The sequence below is a fragment of the Paramormyrops kingsleyae genome, chromosome 6 (assembly GCF_048594095.1).
Source record: "Paramormyrops kingsleyae isolate MSU_618 chromosome 6, PKINGS_0.4, whole genome shotgun sequence".
Lineage (NCBI taxonomy): Eukaryota > Metazoa > Chordata > Actinopteri > Osteoglossiformes > Mormyridae > Paramormyrops > Paramormyrops kingsleyae.
In genome coordinates, this window is record NC_132802.1 from 24,767,851 (window position 1) to 24,790,894 (window position 23,044).

The following is a 23,044-nucleotide window of genomic DNA, read 5'->3' on the forward strand; positions in this document are numbered from 1 at the left end:
AGGGCTAAAATCATTCATAATTAGCTTGCATTTTACCAAACACCTTTTGCAATGTATGCACTAGTCGCCACAATTGTGGAAACACACTCTTTAAAAATGACTACCGGTACACGAATTTTGGAGGTAATGTTTATAAACAATCAAAGAATGTTACAAATATCACACACTGGACGATTCAACAATTGAATAAAGTTCTGCAGTCTATAAAATTCAGAAGTGTTTCCACAAATTTGGCCACTAGTGTACATCTGGACGTTTGCATTAAGAACTTACTTGCTGCCATCATAGCCAGATCAGTCATGGGATTTGGACAATAGTCTGTGTCCATTGAGACTGTGCATCTGATACCCTTAAGTTTAACACAGTTTGGTTTTTACCAGAGCACATAGGGTTCTGTTTAATACAGGCTATCATGACCATGCCAAATGCTGTAAAGTAGGAAATTAGCTATGGGGTGCAATGCACAATGCATAACCATGGATTTTATGTACTTTCACCACCCTCTGTAAAACTGTCCAAAAGAGCAATAAATTCAAATACAATGAAACATCTTAAACACAGTAATACAGTACATAATAATAATAATTATAAAGTAATAATAAAAGTAACTACATACAGTACTGTTCCGTACAACGAGCCGATGGACCGCTGAAGGCGCACAATGTTTTCAACGTCACGAATTAGTACATGCGTTCATTATTACGAACAATTGTATTTAACCCAAATTTTTTATATAATAGGATTTATGACAGTCTGTTCATAAGTACGAGTTGTCCGTAAATAGGACATACCTGTACATAATCCAGGGAGAAAAGCTGTGCAGTCATATAAGGACATGAAAGCCAGGGAAGGGAAGGAGTCAGAGGCACTGTCCTGAAATACAGTGATATCTTTACTTGCCACCTCTCTGCAGTAAAACACACAGCATCCCTGACCAGGTTAAGCCACTAAAACATGCATGGATGACCTTTTATTTTGATATCTTTAATATGAAGTGCAATTCATCTCATTAAGGCTGAAGATCGGTCAATCGTTAAAAAATGCTGTCATACTTGAGTTTAGGGACTGGGTGGGAAGGAACGTATGTGCTCTTCAATACTGATTACCGACTCGTCCGTCATTTGTTCACATATTATGCATACATGTTGTTATGTTTCCCGCCAGTATGGGCTGTAATACCTCGCTCACCTACCGGGCCTTTTGTGGAATAAGCCAATTCTATTTTAACTGTATTGGTGACAAATATTTTTAAAGGCATAATCAAAGTAAAAGGCAAAACAGACTTTCATATAAAATTCAGATAATAAAGTCACAATTTTTGTGATGCTCAAACTAAGTATAATACTAACAGCTAGCATCTCGTCTAACAGAAATTAATAAATTATCATTAAATATGAACTATTGGTATCATGATATTTCTAATATCTTTTCTGATTGATTTTTTTTATTGCCCATGGATTGGGGGATGTTGTATGGTTCAGCAGGCAAAGGCACTATGTCTCTGATTAGAAGGTTGTTGGTTCAAATGCCTGCATCAGCAGAGTAATTTCACTGTTGGAACCTTGAGAAAGGTCCTTAACCTCCAAATAATCCATGGAGTGTCTGACCCAGGTTTCTCAAACATGTACATCACTATGGATAAAAGTGTCTGTTAAATAAATAAAATGTAAATGAATGACCTATGTAACTGATTTCCATCATATGTTAAACCTGTTACCACAGTCAAAATTATATACATTGAAAAGAACTTTAAAAAAAAGTCATTTATTTTCATTTGTTCTTAAAAATGTGACATGTGTTGCATGTTGAATCACAACAAATTCAGATCGTGGGAAATTGAAAAAGAATAAACAAGACTAATTAAGCAAAAAAAAAACTTTTTTTAAACTATGTTATCAAGCATTCACATTCATATTGCTCTTAAATAGTATTCATATGTGCAAACTAATAAAAAATGTTTTTGTTAAAATTCAAAGATTTAAATGATAGTTGATACAACATTACGGTTCAATTGCTAACATAGACAGTATAACAAGTCTAATCCCTAATGTCAGCTTCAAATTAAGTCTATGAACAAACTTGTTAGTTTCACTGCACAAAATCACAAGAGAGAGAAAGAAACTCTGCAATGTCAATAGACAGCTAGACAAAGTAGGGCTTCAGTACTTGTTGCTGTGTTGACTGACCTCAGATAGAGTCCTTGGCATCATCCAAAGCTGTGCAGTTAAAGAAGCGCCTTACAAAAGTAAAGCACAGCAAGAAAAATGAATTTGAAGCTGAACGTTGCCAAACTGAGTGTTTAAAAGAAGAAACAAAGGCGATACGCTATACTAGAAAAAAATAATCCTGTCTTTTACCACTCTGCCTCATATTAGCAAAGATAAAAATACCAAATTTGCCATTTTTCCTTTTCTATCTTTTGCACAAAAAAGCAAAAGTTTGTCTTTGTGCTCCTGGAAGCGTAGTCTTGGGGACTTCACCACATATAATAGCTCCGTGTTGTGTCCACCTGGCTGGATTTGTTCTCCAAGGATCCGTCTTTGTCCTTCTCACTGTCTGCTTCCCACAGGTTAATGAGAGGAGGATATAGCTCATTCAGGGGAATGGAGGAGGTTTTCTGCATGTATTTTTTCAAAGAGTGGTGGTAATTCTTCCTCTTCCACCTCTTCGCAATGTATACTGAAACGGAAGCAAGACTAATGATGGCAAACATTGTCCCCATTGCAGCTGCTAGGGCAGTGCTGGTCCCTTCATCTGAGATGTCTACAGCAAAAGCCACATTCTTTGTGGTGACATTGACACAGGATCTTTGTGTCTGCTGGTGGATGTTGGAGACTGTAAGGCACACTTCATATTCAGTGGATGGCTGCAAGTGGGTGAGGTTGTACTCATGAACATCAACTGGGACCCTGGCCGTGTAAGTAATGTGTGGGTTATCTATCTTCATGGTTGCTGAAGACCACTTCAGGTTAGAGGTCATAACATTCGAGTTTATTTTCCAGGACACTAAGATAGAGTGAGACTCTGTCTGCTTGACATAGATCTTCATGACCTGAATACTGTCCATCAAGGTCCCATTGACTCGTATTGTAGCAACTCGTGTGTCGGCACCTTCTGTATTCTGGGCCACACAAGTATACTGGCCTGAATCTTCCACTTGTATGTGAGAAATACGGAGAGTACCTTCGCTGCTCAGCCAGAACTTGTCAGATAAGGTTTCAAGTGTGATTTTTTTCCCAAGTGGCATCACCCAGTAAATCTCAGGCTCGGGTTCTGCCATGGCACGGCAATCTAAATCAACTCTCATATTGATGTCCAAGTTGAGGTGGTTGGGGTAAGATTCACAGGATATCATAGGCAAGTACTGGACAGAGGGATCTTGCATTTTATGTTCCTAACGTCCTGGCCTTTATACTCTGATGGATGGGCTGCATGAAGCGGATGCTGGTCTTTGCAGAAGGCATGAATGTTCTGTTTTGTTTCTTCCCCAGTTTTGGACTGTGATCTAGAAACCAGTTAAGGGACTGGTGGCTGCTCTGTTTCGGCTTCTTTCATCACCAATGCACAAGATGAGTTTTTTTTTTCTTTTCTTTGTTGCTTAATTAGTTCTTTTATTTCTCATGCTTACTGTGTGTGCTGTGCTGATCCCATCGCTATCTAAACCCCATTATTCCTCAAGTAAAAACTCCAGCCTCAATACATTTATCCTTTCCAGCACAGTCTGTCCCCGCACTACATGATTCCCCCTGACCATTGTTACTCAAAGATAATCGAAACCAGTTTTCTGTCACTGTGTTGGTGACAAATATTTTTAAAGGCATAATCAAAGTCACAAGCAAAACAGATTTTCATTTATAATTCAGGTAGATGTCAAAGTTACAATATTTGCGATAGCCAAGCGAAGTATAAAACCACAGCCTAGCACTGGACTCTAGGATGAATAATATCTTTTCTAATAACATGAATTAATAAAGGCTAAAATATACTAATCATCCATTCTGTAATCTTTTTGATATGTTTTCTACTAATTCATATTCAAAAATAAATTATTATTGATTAAACTAGATTACTTATTTCCATTAAATGTTAATAATCCTAATACCGCTGTCAAAAATACATGAATTGAATAGCACTTTAAAAAAAAGGGTAATTTATTTTCATTTGCTCTTCAATATACAACATGTGTTGCGTCTTAAATCACAACAAAATTAAGTGGTCATTGACAGATCCTAGCAAACAAAAATAGAATAAACAATAGTAATTAAGAAAAAAAACTTAGTAGTCCATTTGCCTAATAACTATGTTATCAAACATTCACATTTATATTGCTCCTAAACAGTACTCATCTAGCAAAGTAATTTCAAAAAGTTTTTGTTAAAATTCAAAAATTCAAATAATAGTTGATACAACATTACAGTACAATCGCTAACGCAGACAGTATAACAAGTCTAATCCCCACTGTCAGCTTCATATTAAGTCTATGAACAAACTTGTTAATGTTTCAGTGCACAACAGTTAAACTGTTTCACAAGAGAGAGAAAGAAACTCTGCAATGTCAATAGACAGCTAGACAAAGTAGGGCTTCAGTACTTGTTGCTGTGTTGACTGACCTCAGATAGAGTCCTTGGCATCATCCAAAGCTGTGCAGTTAAAGAAGCGCCTTACAAAAGTAAAGCACAGCAAGAAAAATGAATCTGAAGCTGAACGTTGCCAAACTGAGTGTTTAAAAGAAGAAACAAAGGCGATACGCTATACTAGAAAAAAATAATCCTGTCTTTTACCACTCTGCCTCATATTAGCAAAGATAAAAATACCAAATTTGCCATTTTTCCTTTTCTATCTTTTGCACAAAAAAGCAAAAGTTTGTCTTTGTGCTCCTGGAAGCGTAGTCTTGGGGACTTCACCACATATAATAGCTCCGTGTTGTGTCCACCTGGCTGGATTTGTTCTCCAAGGATCCGTCTTTGTCCTTCTCACTGTCTGCTTCCCACAGGTTAATGAGAGGAGGATATAGCTCATTCAGGGGAATGGAGGAGGTTTTCTGCATGTATTTTTTCAAAGAGTGGTGGTAATTCTTCCTCTTCCACCTCTTCGCAATGTATACTGAAACGGAAGCAAGACTAATGATGGCAAACATTGTCCCCATTGCAGCTGCTAGGGCAGTGCTGGTCCCTTCATCTGAGATGTCTACAGCAAAAGCCACATTCTTTGTGGTGACATTGACACAGGATCTTTGTGTCTGCTGGTGGATGTTGGAGACTGTAAGGCACACTTCATATTCAGTGGATGGCTGCAAGTGGGTGAGGTTGTACTCATGAACATCAACTGGGACCCTGGCCGTGTAAGTAATGTGTGGGTTATCTATCTTCATGGTTGCTGAAGACCACTTCAGGTTAGAGGTCATAACATTCGAGTTTATTTTCCAGGACACTAATATAGAGTGAGACTCTGTCTGCTTGACATAGATCTTCATGACCTGAATACTGTCCATCAAGGTCCCATTGACTCGTATTGTAGCAACTCGTGTGTCGGCACCTTCTGTATTCTGGGCCACACAAGTATACTGGCCTGAATCTTCCACTTGTATGTGAGAAATACGGAGAGTACCTTCGCTGCTCAGCCAGAACTTGTCAGATAAGGTTTCAAGTGTGATTTTGTTCCCCAGTGGCGTCACCCAGTAAATCTCAGGCTCGGGTTCTGCCATGGCACGGCAATCTAAATTGACTGTCATACCGATGTCTAAGTTGAGGTGGTTGGGGAAAGTGTCATGGGATATCATAGGCAAACACTGGTCAGAGGGATCCTGCAGCAATACCTCCCTGACGTGCTGGCCCTTATACTCTGGAGGCATAGCACAAAACATGGACAGGGGCTCCATGAAGCGGATGCTGGTCTTGTTAGAGTTCATCCACTGAATGACACAGTCACATCGTAATGGGTTGCTGTGAATGCTGATTTCCCGCAGATTAGGCAATGACTCTATGGTTTTCTGGTACAATGAGTTCAGGGCATTGTTGTTCAACATTAGACTCTCCAGGGAAGGGACATCCCGAAATGCCAGGCGATTGATGTAGGAGAGCTTGGGGTTGTTGGTAGCCTCCAACTTAGTCAACTCTGGGAGATTATCAAGTGCATAACGATCGATGGCGACTAGTTCTGCCATGTTATTCACACCAAGCTCTTTCAACCTAAGCATATTTCTGAAGTCTCCTTCTTGAATTTTGTGCACAGGGTTTTTGTTTAAATCCAAGAATTTTAGATTGGGAACTTTTTGTAGTGCAAGGTGTGGAACACTAACCAATTTGTTGTCGTAAAATGAGAGACTCTCTAGATTGTCTAATCCCACAAGTGCTTTCCCAGGAATGTCAGTCAAGTCCATTCCGGCCAGCACCAGGCTTCTCAAGTTAACTAAAGGCCTGAAATTCATGTCTAGAATACCAACTACAGGGTTTTCCCCAATCATTAGGATTTCAAGATTGGGGGTTGACTCAAACCAGTGGCTGTTAATGACTTTCAGTTTGTTTGAGTTGAGGTGGAGCCGCAGAAGGTTTTGCAGGCCAGAGAATGCATTGGGTGAAATGGAGTTGATCTGATTGTGGTTGATGTAGAGCTCCTGCAAATTGGTGAGGTCTTGAAGGCAATGGTCAGGCATCTCTGTGATCTGGTTCTCCTCCAAATGAAGTGTAGTGAGCTGAGACATGTTGGTCAGGCCAACATCTTGGATGCTGGTGAAGTTGTTCTGAGACAGGTCCAACTCAGTCAAGTTGAAGAGCTGCTCCAACTCCTCACTGGTCCGAGCAATGTAGTTACTCTGCAGCAGCAGCACCTGTGTGTCACTAGACAGGTTTCCAGGGATGTGAGTGAGGCGTAAATCATTACAGTCCACCGTGGTGGCCTCTCTGTAAGTGGACTGAGGTGTGAACCAGGGCCGGATCTCACAAACACATAGGTGTGGGCACTGGCTGCTCTGCACTGAGGACAGACACGCCAATGCCAGAAGCAGACCCACGCACATCTGGTCCACCAGAATATGTGATGAAAGGCCACTCATTCCGCCTATCTGCTTTCCTAATGTACAGAGGAGGAAATGTTCTTAACAACAGAGTGCCCTTGAGAGCTGGTGTGCGACTCTCCTCAGCTTGAAATGTCCATTCGTAGCAATCCAAAGCAAAGGATCTAGCTTCCACCACAGACAGTAGCTGTTAGTATAAAAAGCCACTCAGTAGCAGTGACCCAATGCTTTGTTTCCACGCTTCACTGTGTTCCCTTCTGCTCAGTTGCCATCAGTCTGCAGGACAGGTCTGAAAAACAAAGATCAGAAAGAGTTAAAGCTCTGCTAGACTGCGATTAATCTTGCTTACCAAGTTATATTTTGAAAATCATAAGAACATGATAAATATATAACTAAATGTGAACCAAATGTCCCTCAAATGAACAATTTACAAAATAATGTGCATAGAATAATACAGTTTAAAAATAGTAGAAATGAGAAATATTGGGATGAAAATGATTGACCTGTAAGCGAAATATTTTAAGCGTAATACACATGGAGTCAGTGATCATGACCCTAACACTCCATCCATCTTCAAGCCGCTTACCCTGGTCAGGGTCATGGAGGGCAGGGGGTCTGTCCCAGGACAGCACATTTGTCTCGCACAGCCTGGACAAGGCACGTACACACTCATATGCTATGGGCAATTTAGAGATATCAGATGTCCTAACTGCATGTCTTTGGTGTTTGTGAGGAAACCCGAGTACCCAGTAGAATCTGGGGTGACAATGAAAACCACAAGCGCAGAGCAGAGGTTCAAAATCCTAGCCCTGGAGGTGTGAGGCCACCGTGCTGCCCGCTAGAGTCAATGATGATGAAGGTAATTTGAGGGAAATTATAGAATCTTATCAATCAATTTTACCATACTGACCAATTTTTTTCTGCTCATGCAAATACTATGACTTCATACAATATGTCTAATATAATGTGGTTCCAAAATTTTAAAGCAAACAAACACACAAAAGTAAATAGAAGATACCTATCCAAATGTGGTAGTGAGTAAGATGAGATAAAATGTTCCTTGTCGTGAATTATTATTCTAAATGCAAGTTTCAGTGCTTCACAAACTTCTTTCTGACAACAATTATTTTATTTAAAACACAGGATGAATCCTTCTGTTGCTGGGTGATACGTGCGCATATTCTTTTATAATCAGTAGAATATTACAGACCTTGGTCTTACGTCAAAATGTAATGCATTTTAAATAGTTTTCAATCTGGCTAAAAAAGACTGCTAATAGATTGCTTTCTCTTTAATATAGTATATTTAATATTCCAAGGTGTGTATGAGCGAAAATCAAGTTATTCATCCTGAACTGCAATTATGACAATTTTACTTTGTTTGTAATATAGACATGATCGTTAAGACTAGACCAAATTTCAGCTTCATATCATATGTTTAACTTGTCATGTTCTGTGTAAAGCAATTTATAAGTCTCAAATAAGCATTATTCCATTTCACTATATGCCTGCATATTTTGAAATGACTAAGTTTGACTTGACTTGAGAGTTTATAAATCTTTCAGGACTCTAGGAGCTTGACACTCATCAAAACTCTTTAAAAGAAACTGACAGTATTCCATATTTTTGCGGATGTACATATTGCAAGTCTTTCGTGTATATCATTCTGAAACCTTTTAATGTCACTGTTTTGATAAATCTCATAAATCAGTAATCATTAACAATACTACGTGCACACACTACATTGGAAATGCAGGCATACGGTAACATGGTCGACAGAGTATGACACACACTGTTATTTCGCTCAATACGCATTCACATTTCACTGTGCTGTGAGTGACACCATCAGCTCTGCCATTCTGCTCTATCTTAAGGCAAAACCCAGCAAAGCGTGAGAGGATATTGAAGGTGGAGCCCTAGGGTCTAATGGACAAATCCACTTGACAAATGTGCTGTTTTCAGCACACTGGCCTTTTTGCCAATGTGCCTCATTGACTAAGGCATTTGTTTCTGGCTTCTTAGTTGGAAAAAGGGGAGCTGGTGGAAGAAATGAGTTCTTGAGAGTGAAACTCTAATGAGCCTGCAGGTTTCTGACGACAAATTCGACATGCCTGACAAGGCGTAAGAAATCTTAAAAAATGCTTTCTATTTTTGCTACATTCAGGGATTTCTTTTGTTGATTAATGAGGTTTTTAGCTGCTTTAAAGTACTGACAATAAGTGAAAAAGTCAAGTTTAATCCACTTATAAGCTGTGTTGTTTCATTAACTTAGACATTTTTTGTGGGATTTAGAAATTACTTTGTAGAACTCATTATTTGCTGATAAGAATTACATTGTGTTATTATTCTTCTTCATAGCTTACTGTATGGCATCCTGTGGCAGGTAGAGTAATCATATCACCACTGGGCCCTTGAGCAAGGCCCTTAACCTCAGCTGCTACTGGGCACTGGATAGATGGCTGACCCTGCACTCCGAATCTAAGCATCACTCTCACCTGTATATGGATGTTTATGTGTCATCAGAGAACTAGATGGGATATGTGAAGATTGAATTTCATTGTACTCCTCACCTGACCATTGAAACTAAAGACATTCTATTCTATTCTATTCTATTCTATTCTATTCTATTTTACTCTGGGCAGTAAGCAGGCCAAAGTAAACAGCCCAAATATTTAGGTATTTTGTTTAAGAGAAAATGGCACCCCCAACATCACAACTGAAATGCCAGACAGTATCTCTGAACTCGCTCATGCACCAGTAATAGGTCTACGACCACCCGAAACATGAGCTTTAATTAGAAGAATTCTTCTGTCCATATTCCCAATTAACTACTGAGGTTCTGGCTCTGTAGCTATGATGTACATTTTTGTGATTATCTCCTGAACATTACTGGCTTAAATGCTCCTAGTTTTGTCTTTAGGCTTTCATCCTGTAGTATCTTCTGTATAACAATACTTAATGAAAATGCACTTTAAATGAGTTTAAATGTTAGACTGAACCGTGATCCAGGTTTTGAGAATAGAAGTGAATTATAAAAAGAAAAATGGAAAGAATGAAAAAAAAACACAAAAAGTACAGAACAACAAAATCAGACTGTTCACATAAACAAATATACCCTACAATTAGAAACTTTTGATATTTCACTTGGGTTCAACATGTCACAGACATAAATGAATGAATGGACTAGATCAGGGCTATTCAACTCACGTTCCTCAAGGGCCGAGCCCTGCTGATTTTCCAGCCTTCCTTCACCTGTGAGCCAGGTGTGAAGCCTCTGACCAAACAGAATCAGTAATTATTAAACTAACTACCTGGGAGAACCGAAAACAAGGCCTGGATTTGGAATCGAGGGACAGAATTGAATAGCCCTGGACTAGATGCTGTAGATGCTGGAATGTTAACAACGTTAGCACGTCACCCCCCCTATCTAATCCATACTGCTCCCATACCCCCCCAAACTCTACAATCTGTAACTCTCCTACACAATCTCCCCACACAATGAAATATTTTTCAACAGTGTTTAACAAACTGTGTAGCCAAGTCTCATTACATTTCACAATTATTGTCGTTAAATTGTTGAATTATTTTCAAGTCCAATGGTCTTAACACCTTACCACAGGCTGTTTACATCTGCTGCACTCACTCTGCAATGTGAATTCCAGAACGAATGAGAACACGGCAGTTTCACTCCCAAGATTCCTACAATATCACAGACATTTACCGCATCAGTAAAGGTTTTAGCAAAACAAGTGCACAATTCATTGTTCATCTCATTTCAGGAAAGTTTTGGACATTTTAAAGTGAGTCCTGCTGTACTATACCTGCCGAAAACAGGAAATTTTGTAAAAAATTATACAAAGCCATGTATAAATGTGTGGCATTGCATAAAACTGAAAAGACAGCCAGATGCAGGTAACAGGGACCCAGACATGCCCTCTGCAAACAATGTCCTGTCTTTTAACTGGACTTAAGGTCAATACTTTTATGACGCAATTTACATAAATGCAGTTCTGTGGTTGAAGGATTGCAGCATCAAGATTTTTTGCCCAGGTGGCCTCTGACCACAATGACCCTCACCCAGTGCGTATGACTCACACTCCCACACAAACACAAATAACATGAATATGACTGAAGAAAATCTATGTGAAGTGGATCAGCGCTACAAAGATGGCCTGTTGGTTACCCTAGAAGCATCATACTAGCCATAGTATAACCTGGTTGTGCCGAAAGACACAAAAATCATGAATAATTGCAAGCATACAAAAATGCTGGTGATGTCTTCCCCCGAACATCTCCTGCACCAACACAGCAAATTCTCCACTGCACAACTGATTTTCATTTAATAGATGCACATTACTTTTTCATTTTTGTCTATGTAAAATAGGCAGAGAAAGCAGTTCTTTTTCCTTCTCCAAGAACATCTCCATCTTGGAATATTGTCGGTTCTCCCTCACATGTATTGTGTGCATGTGAGAATTGTGTGGGCTTTACCACACAACTATGAAAAGTTCTGTGTCCAGATGCACAAGCACAATCCAAGTGTGTCCCAGCCTTTTGTCACGCAGCTACTTTCATTCAAGTACCAGCAGGACTATTTCCTTCATTGTGCCAGATCACCTTTCATTTTTAGATTAGCTTTAGCTTTGCCTGTTTCATAAACCTACTGTATTTTAAACTTACTTGGTTTAAAACCAAGACTATAGATATAATTGCATCAATCGGTACAACAACAAGTTGCTAGCTTGGAAATACCAAGGCTTTACCTACAGTACCAATGATTTACATGCAAAAAAAGTACTTTTAGAGCTCATTTTAATTACAGTCAATTGTTTTGAACATTGCCATAGATTGCATTTAACTGCACAATACCATTTTAAACACAAATGTAAAGAAAAACAATGAAGTTAACATAATTCACCAGATTCTCCTGATAAAGCTCATGTCAGTTTTTGTCTTCCATTTTAGCCGGGGAAATTAGATGTTTCTTTTAGCAAAGCCAAATTCCAATTTCTTCATATTACTGGCATGACACTATTCATTTAACTCCCATAAAAGTTAATCTCAAATTTACAATAACATGCATTAAGAAGCATAAATTCTATTAACTATAGGCAAAATAATGAAAACAAATAAATGCTCAAAAACACAACTAGCCAATACTCCAGTATTCGTCATTAACATCGAACCTGTTTTATTTAACAGAATGCCTGTACAATATAAGGGTATGACTGCACAATGTAAACTACTCCTTAAATAGAATGTCCCACTGCTGAGTATCTTAATCAATGAACATCACCAACACTTTTCCAATGCAAAACTATTGCCATGGCTAATTGCACTGTCAGTATTCCTTTAATGCTTTTCTTCATATAATATAATCTAAATATCAAACCTGATTAAATTTAAAAGAAGCATGAACACTGTATCACACAGAAGGCCAAACACTAAAAGTTTTACTGTAAAATAAGATTTCTTATGATATTTGTAATATGTGCACATGGGAGAAGTAGATGTCTAAACTTAATCCCTTATTCAGTGAAAAATCTTGTTCTTATTTTCTGCCTCCCTGCTGTATTGGTTTTGACCTTCTGGCACAAATGAGGCCTCCTTCATTTCCTCTGCATTCCTCTGGGGACTACTGAGCCTCTTCCCTCTGCTGGTGTTGGGACTCTCTCCCAGCCCTTTAATCAAAGATGACAGGTAAGCAAATTGCTTCATTCATGCCAAGCCACACAAATCAGACACCAGGCAAGCTGGTCCTGAAAACTGTTGGCTGAAAGTAAGGAGCAGTGGACCCTGATTGTGCTGCTACCCCCAGCTTGACTGTTTTCCCAGCAGGATACCCTGGACAGACCATCATAAAGCTCCCACTGGGGCCCCTTGGGGCTAAGAAACACAACTCAATGAGTAAAGCAGGTGCTCAGGAAATACAGAGTTACGACCTGGCTCTGTGTCACTTAACTTTTAACCCCAGAATGAATAAATAGAGATTATTGTCAGATTGTTCTCTTTGGTTTTGAGCAATAAGACATGCAGAATACATGTTTAAATGCATAATAAAAGTTTATTTCTAACAACTGTACCATGAGGCGGAGACTACAACAAAACGAAAGTTTTAAAAAATCTTTCGGTCATTAAATTTATAAGTTTACTGGTAAATATCCTTAACCTGCTTCATGTGTTGACTGAATTCATTATAACTGTCTGACAGATAATGTCTAATGACAAAATACTTCTTATGGAAAAAAATATGTTTAGATTTGTGACTATTTTTTAGTTAGTTACACATTTAACGTCACTCACATAACACCCTTTTAAATGTCACTGCACACAAATATCACCTAAAACAAACAAATAAGCAAACATTCAGTTTCAAAATGAAATTAATTAAATTGTCATTTGAATTTAATTGTTCATATGAAATAAAATGGTAATAGAAAAAATATGTCCAAGCATCAGGGTTTCAGTATTAAACCTGCAATGTGCATTGTTAATATTGGCATTGCATGTTATGGTCACATAGCACATAGCACATTGTTACATAGCAAGAGCTGCAATCATGAGCTAGGTTAAGATTAGTCTTGGGCAGTATCTAATTTTTCATGGTCTTACCTCACAGACATTTTACCACGGTACATGGAATTCTAATGCTGTTCTAGGATTTTGAAATCTCATTGATAAAATACTTGGCCTGATTGGGTTTGGGCAGTATTATGGGAATACAGTATGAAGCATTATTTTGTATGTTTGAGGGGGAGGGGTTCCCCATGACAATATTTTGCTGGGTGGTACATTGGGAGGCCCAACCCCTCAAATACCCTTGTATACCATAATAACGTATTACTGTCCAAGCCTAGTTAAGATCATCAACCAGCTAAAACAGTTTTGCTACAATATTTTTACTCTGTCATAAGAAAATTTTAATGTGTTCAGCTCATTCATTAAAATCATTAAAATCATTCAATTTTAATGATTGCTCATTTTCAAGATTATCTACCATATATTTTAAATTAGTGTAAAGATTACTGTGTTGCTACTGCATGACCTCTGCATGTATTCTCCAAGCCACTCATAATTATTTTCATCCTTACTGTTGGACTAATTCATACGCAGTGTGGTGCATCTGTGAGATATTTAACAAAAATAAGTGAGGAGGAGAAGAGCAAAAGTGACCAAAAGACATTCGACTTCTACTGTATAGAAATATTTTGGATTCCAGAGGGATAATATTGAACAAAAGCAAGTGACTTACTGATACTGCTTTCTGTTGGCAGCTAACACCAACACCAACAACTTATTTGACAGACTCTATTGGTAGATAGTGACAAGTGCTATTTGGCTATAGTTTATTTTGGATAAAATTTCAACTCCTTTTTTACTTGATCCAGAACTTCAGCTACAAATTATCTATTCACTTCCCAACCATACACAGTGTGCATACACAACAAGGTACATATAAGATGGGTATACAGATAAATGTGAGGCAACAGTCCAATCTGCTAAGCCAGTGCCATGCTTAAACTTGATGAGAGATCGCTAAAAATCTGCATGCACGCAGGTAAACATTGCATGGTGGTTAGTTAGATGGCTATTAATGATGCTTCATTACTAAAAAAAAAATTATATAACAATTTATAATCATTTACAGTTAAGTTTTATTATTCATAAATGCTTGCTTTCCTCTTATAATTCATAATACTTGGTTAACAGCCATCATTAAAAAATCATGTATGAACAGTATTGACTAGTACATTTTATTTTTACTATCACTATCAAAGTGTTTTTTAATTAGGAATGAAAGTCATACCAGTATTTGCAGCTACAATTTGAAGGAAATCATGTTACAAACATATCATTTTGATGTCATTAAACGATTTTAATGCTTTGTAAAATGCTGTCATTATTTGTTGACCTCAGACACAGAGAGATAATTTGCAATTTCTGAAGCTCCTTGAATGCTAATTCCCATCTCTTCCAAAAGACAAAGAGAGGCAGTGTTTATCATTCCAATCCAGTTTATGGAGTACTGCGATGGAGTTGAGAGTTAAAGGAGATCAACTTCTCATAGCACACATTCCCTACTGCCACACAAAGTGAGTCATCCCGCCAGACAATGGAAACACCGTGGACTTTTGTCTTCAACTGAAAGATCTCAAAAACTCATCAGAAAATGTTTCATGGTTTTCTGTTGCACATCACAGCACTTCTTATGTGACAAGAAAATAGTCTATTCACTTCACATTTTGACTGATGAGTTGCTAAATATAAGTAAATAAAAGAATAAAACTGAGCTTTTTTGAAAGAATTTGGGAAAGAACTGATGGCTTCAATAATCAGAAAGAAAACAAAAACACAGAAGAATATTGGTGCAAGAAAGGTGGTGAAAGTCACAAACTGAAACGCAAATTCACTTCTGGAATTAGGAATGAAACCATCTAGGGCTGCAAACCAGGATTAAAATTACATGTAAAAGGAAGAAAAGCTACTATCAAGGAGTGGAGGGAAGATGAATGGACACATGGGTCACTTTAAGAATAACATGATTGAAAGTAAAATAACTTTGGACATAAAGGCCACTTAAAACTACATTTATCTATTTAAATACAAACCTATAGCTGTATAGACCAGCATGTGGATTTAATATATGCATAAGACGGAGTTTTATCCAACCCTTATAAGCAACCATAATAAATACAGGCAAGGTGCAGAGAGATTTATGGAGGAAACTGATACATACAAATTAAAAATACAATGTTAATAATTATACATACAATGCTAATTAAGAAAGTTATAAATTACAGGTAAGAGCGAAAGAGAAATTTAGTTTATAATCTCATCTCATGTGTCACCAAAATATTTAAAGTGCGAGGCCCAAAAAGACTTATGGTAAATGTTTGGTCATTAAAGGACCAAACATTGTGAATGACAAAAGTTCAAACTTATGGGGGACATGGGGGCTGCTAACATTTCCAATATCAATATCAGTTGTGAAACTGAAACCTCACTATTCAGGCCAACACCACCTGTTTATACTTAATGATAAGACCAGGATATCTGAGGGGGGGGGGGCTCTGAGTAGTTCCCTAAACTAGAGGGACCTGTAATTCAGCTCCCCACTGATTTGTATTAGGGCTTGTTACACACTGTTCCACACCGTCACTGCGGATGCACCTGTGGTCAGTGCCTTTTTCTGAATTAATGATGACTACATGCTATCCTCTGCATTTATTCCCTTGAATAAGAAGGCCTACAGGACTAATCCCATTAGCATCTTCATGTATTAGCACAACAATAAAAAACTTTCATCAAAATCTCAAGAATTCTTCATTCTTTTTAATTATTTACTATAACATTTTATTGTTATGCATTTGTAATGAATGTGAGATTTAACAAGTTGTATATTGCCCAAATCAACATGGTGAACCATAGGTTTAAATCTGACTGATCTGTAATGCGACAGCTATTGTTTTACAATTAAGACATTATTGCCCAACTAAAGCAATGAGGAAATTTACGTGAACTATAACAATATGGGGCTTTTGACCCATATAATATACTTTACCACATTCATTTAGGTCTTTCTTTGGGTGCAAAATGTGAGCAGTATTCCTTAGTCTGGAGCCACACAACGGGCTTGTATTCATCTGGTCACCATGGAGACAGGCTACGCCACTGGCATGTCCATTTCATACCCAAATGAGGGGACAGCTGTAAGGACCATTTGTCTGTCAGGGGGATAATGGATGCAAACAAGCATTGCAGACCAAATCCAACTCTAAGAAGAAAAAGCTTTATGCTGCATATATACAAACTTAAAATAGACTTTAGACCTTATCACAGCATCACAACCTCTACTCAAGTTGAAGTCAGCAATACTGTAAAATCTATTTATAATGAACTGAATCTTGAATGCAACTCTGTAGCTTCCGTAAAGCTCCATGTCACTTTAGGACCTAAACGGTATTATTATCACTCACATTATCTTGTCTATGATATTAATACGGTTCAAATACTAATAATAAGTCTACAGAAGTACCGGCACACACTGTTAATAAAATATTTCTAAAAAACTAAGCTGAATTTGAAAATGAATTATCAAAAAAGATTCACAGAAAGTAATCAACAGCAGCACTCATCATTTTCATTATATCATTCTAAGAAAGAAACACAAATACAGATCAAAAAACTGTCACATGATTTATGTGAGAAAATGCAAATATCAAAGACAAGTGTTTCACAGGTACCATTATATATGCTACTCACAAACCCATCAGTTAAGAATGGAGACATCATTTGCAATCAAATTAGACTGATAGATCGATCAACACACAGACAGACAGACAGACAGACAGATCGATATGTGTATGTACATTTAAACACATAAAATTAATCATATAAACAAACTGTTTTTCTCCCATATTAGTATGCATGAAGGAGATCGTTAATTCATACAGCTGGCAGACAGAACAAAAAGTACAAAATAGTAAAGTGATCTTAAATGTCCCCATTCATCTGGTCACAGAATAAGGAGGGTAAACATCCAAGAGGGGTAAAATCAAAAGCATACAAAACACAAGTAAAGCCATCTGTTTAGAAAAAAACAACCTTTTGATCAAACAAAAACATTTCAATGCTAACTTAATCTACAGTATGTACATACCATGGCAGGTGGACTTGAATGAGCATTTATAAATAGAAAATATTGCCAAACATTCTCCTTTCTTCTTTTATATATGTTACATAATAAAAGATAACAATAATGTTATTTTTTCATTGGTAAAATGAAGAAAGAACAAATTAAATGAAAACTAAATAACAGTGTAACAGGTCTGTTTCAACTATTTAATTTTCATTTACACGTGAGGATAAGTGAGCTTGCGTCTCTGTGTCCTTCGTGCTCCGCAGTTATGCTCCGTCAGCTTTATCACACTTTGGTTATCTCTTGGGAATTTATAACCAAATGGTTACCTGAATCAGCACAAACCAGCTTTCTTAACAAGATTATTAACACAGAATTAGCTGAACACCTGCCTCTCTTTTTCAGCCCCCCCAGCTTTTCAGGCCTCACAAAAGAGTAATGTGGCCATATTACCCCAGATCCACAAAATAATGGGGGCAGCCAAGGTGGAGGGAGCAGTCCAACCACACCAAAACCCTGACCTCCCCCCTCCCCACCCCCAGGCAGGGGTCATTCTTGTCTGCTGTGGAAAGTTCCTGATGCTATTGAGATCCCGTCACTCTGCCCTGACCGCCACTCTGCTGAGCGGATTTGTGAGAGCACAAGCACACGCACGTGTGTATTGTGTTAAGCAGGCCTTTGTCCTGGAGTATTCTCACGACTCCTAGGTTAAGGAGCAGAGGGTGCTTTGTGATCTGGCCATACACACGCACACACACTCACACTCCCACACAGGGTAAGTTGCCACATTACCCCCTGCCCATCCCCCATGCATCACCACTTCGGCAGTTCCTAGTCAGTTTCATTTGTCCTTGTCAGCGTTTATAGTGTTTCCCCAGACAATCATTCGCCATGATGGGCAGATATTATATCTGAGTCCAGATCACACCCGTGAATCACCAACATCATCTTTTATCAGTTTTGTCACAAAAGAAATTCCTCTTTTGACATATAAAGGCAAACCTTAAGCTGAAAAACTACTTTTCATGTTAAAGCATGAAAACTTAACTTAAACAGAAATATTACAAGCATAAAATTGATATCTGAAAGATCATTTGCAGAAATGATGAACCGTGCTTTAGGTTACAACATACTGTATATTTAGCGTACCTTTACAACAGGGGGAGCAATTGATCTCTTTCCTTTTCAGCATCAAACAGTATAAAAATAACACAGAGATCACCACTCGCTGTCAGAAATCGTCGAACGAAATACCTAATGACGAAAAGTTACTTTCGTAAACAATACATAAATCAGGTCACTGTCCGCATCCCATTCCTATTATACCTAACTGCACATAGAAAGAGCGGCGGCCCTGCCTTCTGGTAGCAACAGTTATAATGTCGGAAGCCAAGCTAAAGCTAACGTAAAACAACCCACATCGATTCTTCCCAACCCCGCCTAACCACCACCATTATTATTAACTTATTCTGAAGCTCCTTTGTCTGTATTTTTTTCACTCAGAAGACTTCTAGTCTGTTTGAATTTCTGTAAGTGAATGGAACCACCGAGACATCTGCTAGAATGCTCTTAGATTTTAATGCAAATAAGTGTTTAGCCGGGTCAAACAAGACGCTCGCAGACGTCGGACAACAGTCGGCTGCATCTGCGTACTAGATGATACCACACTTGCGATTTAGGTGTGCCGAAGCGTAACTCAAAATCGGGGGTAAGCAATGAAACAAATCCCGTATTCTATTTCAAGAATGTTACAAATATAAATGAACATTTAAACTAATTAATATGTAATAAAGTACAAAAACAAACTGCAGTGCTCGTAACTCATCACGTTTATGTTCCTTACAGCTGTTTGAACAGCTAAACAAGTAACTCCGTAAAACAATCAAGCTAGCTTCATTTGATTAAGTGCTGTACTAATCTTGATTTTGGTAAACACGAAATAGCTACAGTATAGGCTAACTGGAAACGCAACATTCCAGTGTGGCGATAACATCTCAAGGTACGATTTCGCACGTGCTTCGTAAGGTTGCGCCTGTACAGAAGGGAATACGGGTTTTTTCTTGATTATCACGAACTAATTTTGTTGTACTTGTTTCATAATATCACGCTTTGTAAATGTGTTTTCGCACAGAATGAGGTGCGTATGCTCAATACACGTATCAATAAATATAAACGGTGAAAGCACTGGGTGTCCATAACATTGAAACCCGCTCCACGGCTAGTGACAGACATTAATGCAGGTTCCATTGCCCTTGCAAACTCACCAGAGTGCGTCGACACAGTGTTTCAGTAAATAAAACAGTAATAGCGTAAGACTTTTACCATATGCTTATTATTCTCTCCAGTCAGCACGCAACCGACAAAACATCGCACCTTATTTTAGGAGCTCAGAATGAGATCGTCCGATTTATTTGCTCAATGACAGCCGCATTCGCAGCCTGGCTGCCATCCTGACCGCGATGTTGATGCTCACACACGCACCGTAGGCAGCATGCGCATTGTCTCAAGGTTCAGAGGCAGCCGTAAGCTCAACAGTACCAAATTCAAGCCAAAAAAAACAACACAACAATTTATTTTTTTTTCCACAATCGAAGTTTAACAATATAGCATGATGTGAAGTACATATTCGCCTGCCCATTTTTGTGCAATACTCCCCGCAAATGTTATCCTGTCAAAAAGCTGCGACATTTATTTAACATGAATTGTTTGTAGGCTCGTGTGGATGTACTAAAATAAACAGACATGAACTGGAATATTCCTCACCTTAGCATGACAACATCTTCCTCACAGATGCTCTTAGTAATAAGACCTCTCCCCGCACTTCGTACTGTAGGTGTGAAGGATACGCAGAAAAAAAGTGGTCACTTAAAAAAAAAAATAATAAAAATCGACAAACCAGTCAAACGTACATTCGGCAATAAACCAAACGCTCCGTTTATCAGGAGAGGTGCCCGAAATTCAGAAGAATCGAAAAAAAATACATTAAAAATTCCCAATTCTTATCGGAGCCAAAACACCATGGCCCGAGAAAACTGAAGAAATCTGATCTGGCCACGAGCGACGCGCACGGACCAGCAGCCTCCCCGCGCGATGCTCTCAGCGCGAGCGCAGCCGCTCCGTTTACAAAACGCTCCAGGACACCTGGCGCTGTCCAGCGGAGTCAGCTGATCCTCAACAGGCGATTGGTCGCCAGCAAGCGCCTGTCAATCTCACCCGAGCGTAATGCCATCTGTTCGGAGTTTGTTGTGATGTGAACAAAGACAGACGCCGAGAGAGCACAGTAGGATAACACGAGCTGGGAAAGAAAACGAGGGCTTTACTTGTCTTTTAATTCTTTTTTTCTTTTTTATGGGGACGCGATACGCTCCAGTCCTACTTCTGTGCTTGTGCCTTTTCGTGATGACGGAGTCTACGTTTCCCCCTAGTTCGAAACGAAAATAATGCTCGTCATTGTTTAGGAGTTTATATGAATTAATGCCTTAAAAACGTAAAGGAGCCAATGTGTGGTCTCCTCTTCCCTTTTCTTTTAATTCGGATGTTTTTACGGTGGGTGTATTATCCAGATCTGCAGTTTGGCCTACCAGTTCAAGACACACTCCACTTTTTAATAGTGCCAAATAAAAGAATAGCCATATTTAACTTCATTTTCTCTGGGGGAAAAAAAACATTTCGGCATACATCCCACGGTGGAGTTTTTGATCAATGTTCGGGTTTTAAGGTGTTTAAGTTTTTTATCAGGAAAAACTGACACAAATTGCTATAAAATTAAAGAATTTAATGTCAAGTGGCTGGAAGAAATGTGGACATTTGACTTCATGAAGATCCAGTGCAGAACATGTGCTTGTTCACACTGACTCAACTGAGTTTCACAGGTAGTGAAAAGTATTACACTACAAACAACAGATGAAGGCTAATCATGCTGTGAACCATGTTGTGTAACCACACATCACACCCTCGTCACTCTTTTTTATGACTGCAAACATCACACATTCCACACGCCTACAATTATAAAGCTGGATGTCAGTAGAAATGTGAGATATCTCAGAATTTATATGATATATAATTTTCAAGAAGATCCGGGTGCATTATTTAATTAAGTGTCTTTTGTTCCTCTTTTTATTACATTTTCACCTCTTTAATTAAGCCCCCCACTAACCGCTGAAAATAGTGATAGGGGAGGAATGCACACATTTAAATCCGTGGTTCACTGTGGTAGATGTAATATTTATGGAGGTTGAATTGTTAAGTATGGCTTGATGGTCTGAGAGCAATGCATGCTTCCAAATGAGATTAAAGTGCTTGGCACATCCAATGGGCATGAAAGGAATGTGCCCCATTGCTGGAAAATTAAGCTTGGTTACAATGCATTCAGTATTTTAAGACAATGGATTTCTAAGCATGGACATATAATGATAATCTGCAATTATTCTACTATATTGCTTGGAGGGAAATTCTAAATACAGTTCATGTAGCCATTAATTTTCCATAACCTATGGGTGTGGAGCCTGTCCAGGGATGTGCAGGGATTTGGAGAAGGGGAGTTTTGGTTCCTGATACAGTAACATGATGAAGAAGCCTGAATTCAGGTCATTGGCGGTCTCATCTCAGAAATGGAGTGAGTTTTTGCTGATTTACTCTTCAGTTTAGAGATTCCAGTTCCTTAACTGCATGTGTTTGGACTGCAAGAAGAAATTGTTTTACCCAGAGAAAATCAACACAAGACCCAAGGTGAAAATCAGTCCTATACCCCTAAAGGTTTGAGCTGAGAATTTACAAATTTATATATAATCAGCTAAAAAACAGCTAAAAGTCATACTGTAATCTACGCTGACATAATGAAATTCTACTGTTAGAAGTGAAATAATGGTATTTTCAGCAAATTGTCACCTTGTGGTGAGGGCTGGGGGACATGGTGGGTCACTGGGTTTCACCATGGCCTTGTGAATTCAGATCTGATGGTAAATATCCACTTCTGGCTCTGTTTATGTACAGTAAATGCATTAAAATCCAGCCACACTTATCTCAATGAATTTAATCAGTGTCAGAGAGAACAAGACACACCTGTGAAACAAAAGATTCCAGAGTCCGTAGTTTCTAAGCATTCATAAAAAGTTGCTTTTCATAAATTCTATCTTGTGTCTCTTACAGTTATGTATGGCTTTAACAATATGCATCGGTTAGTATAGCTTTGAATGGCAAAAACATTAAATTAGAATAATATACTCTACATCAGGGGTCACCAACATGGTGCCCACGGGCACCAGGATGCCCCCAAGCACCATTTTATCCTGTTGCTATTCTTCTTTAATCACAATTGCATTTATATAGATTTGAAAATGACAATATCTAAAAAAAGCATTTAAAACATGTTTATTATACGTGAAGTTTAGATAA

The 23,044-nt window shown here is 38.3% G+C and overlaps 2 protein-coding genes across 5 annotated transcripts; both read right to left on the reverse strand.

Annotated features, from left to right (window-relative positions):
- Nucleotides 1–1,755: 1,755 nt before the first annotated feature.
- Nucleotides 1,756–3,982, reverse strand: LOC111840598 (leucine-rich repeat neuronal protein 1-like). Its single transcript, XM_023805593.2, has one exon. The coding sequence runs from the start codon at nucleotides 3,383–3,385 to the stop codon at nucleotides 2,477–2,479; it is 909 nt and encodes a 302-aa protein (XP_023661361.1). The 5' UTR covers nucleotides 3,386–3,982; the 3' UTR covers nucleotides 1,756–2,476.
- A 151-nt stretch (nucleotides 3,983–4,133) lies between these two features.
- On the reverse strand, nucleotides 4,134–20,953 carry lrrn1 (leucine rich repeat neuronal 1). 4 transcript variants are annotated; one of them, XM_023805589.2, is made up of 2 exons: nucleotides 20,414–20,941; nucleotides 4,134–7,301 (listed from the first exon to the last, which is right to left on the reverse strand). In XM_023805589.2, exon 2 carries the CDS (start codon nucleotides 7,049–7,051, stop codon nucleotides 4,901–4,903), a length of 2,151 nt encoding a protein of 716 aa, XP_023661357.1. In that variant the 5' UTR covers nucleotides 7,052–7,301; nucleotides 20,414–20,941; the 3' UTR covers nucleotides 4,134–4,900. The 4 variants fall into 4 exon arrangements, 3 of the variants coding, with proteins under 3 accessions (XP_023661357.1, XP_023661358.1, XP_023661360.1); XM_023805590.2 differs by lacking the exon at nucleotides 20,414–20,941 and adding an exon at nucleotides 20,024–20,110; XM_023805592.2 differs by lacking the exon at nucleotides 20,414–20,941 and adding an exon at nucleotides 19,915–19,933.
- Nucleotides 20,954–23,044: the final 2,091 nt, after the last annotated feature.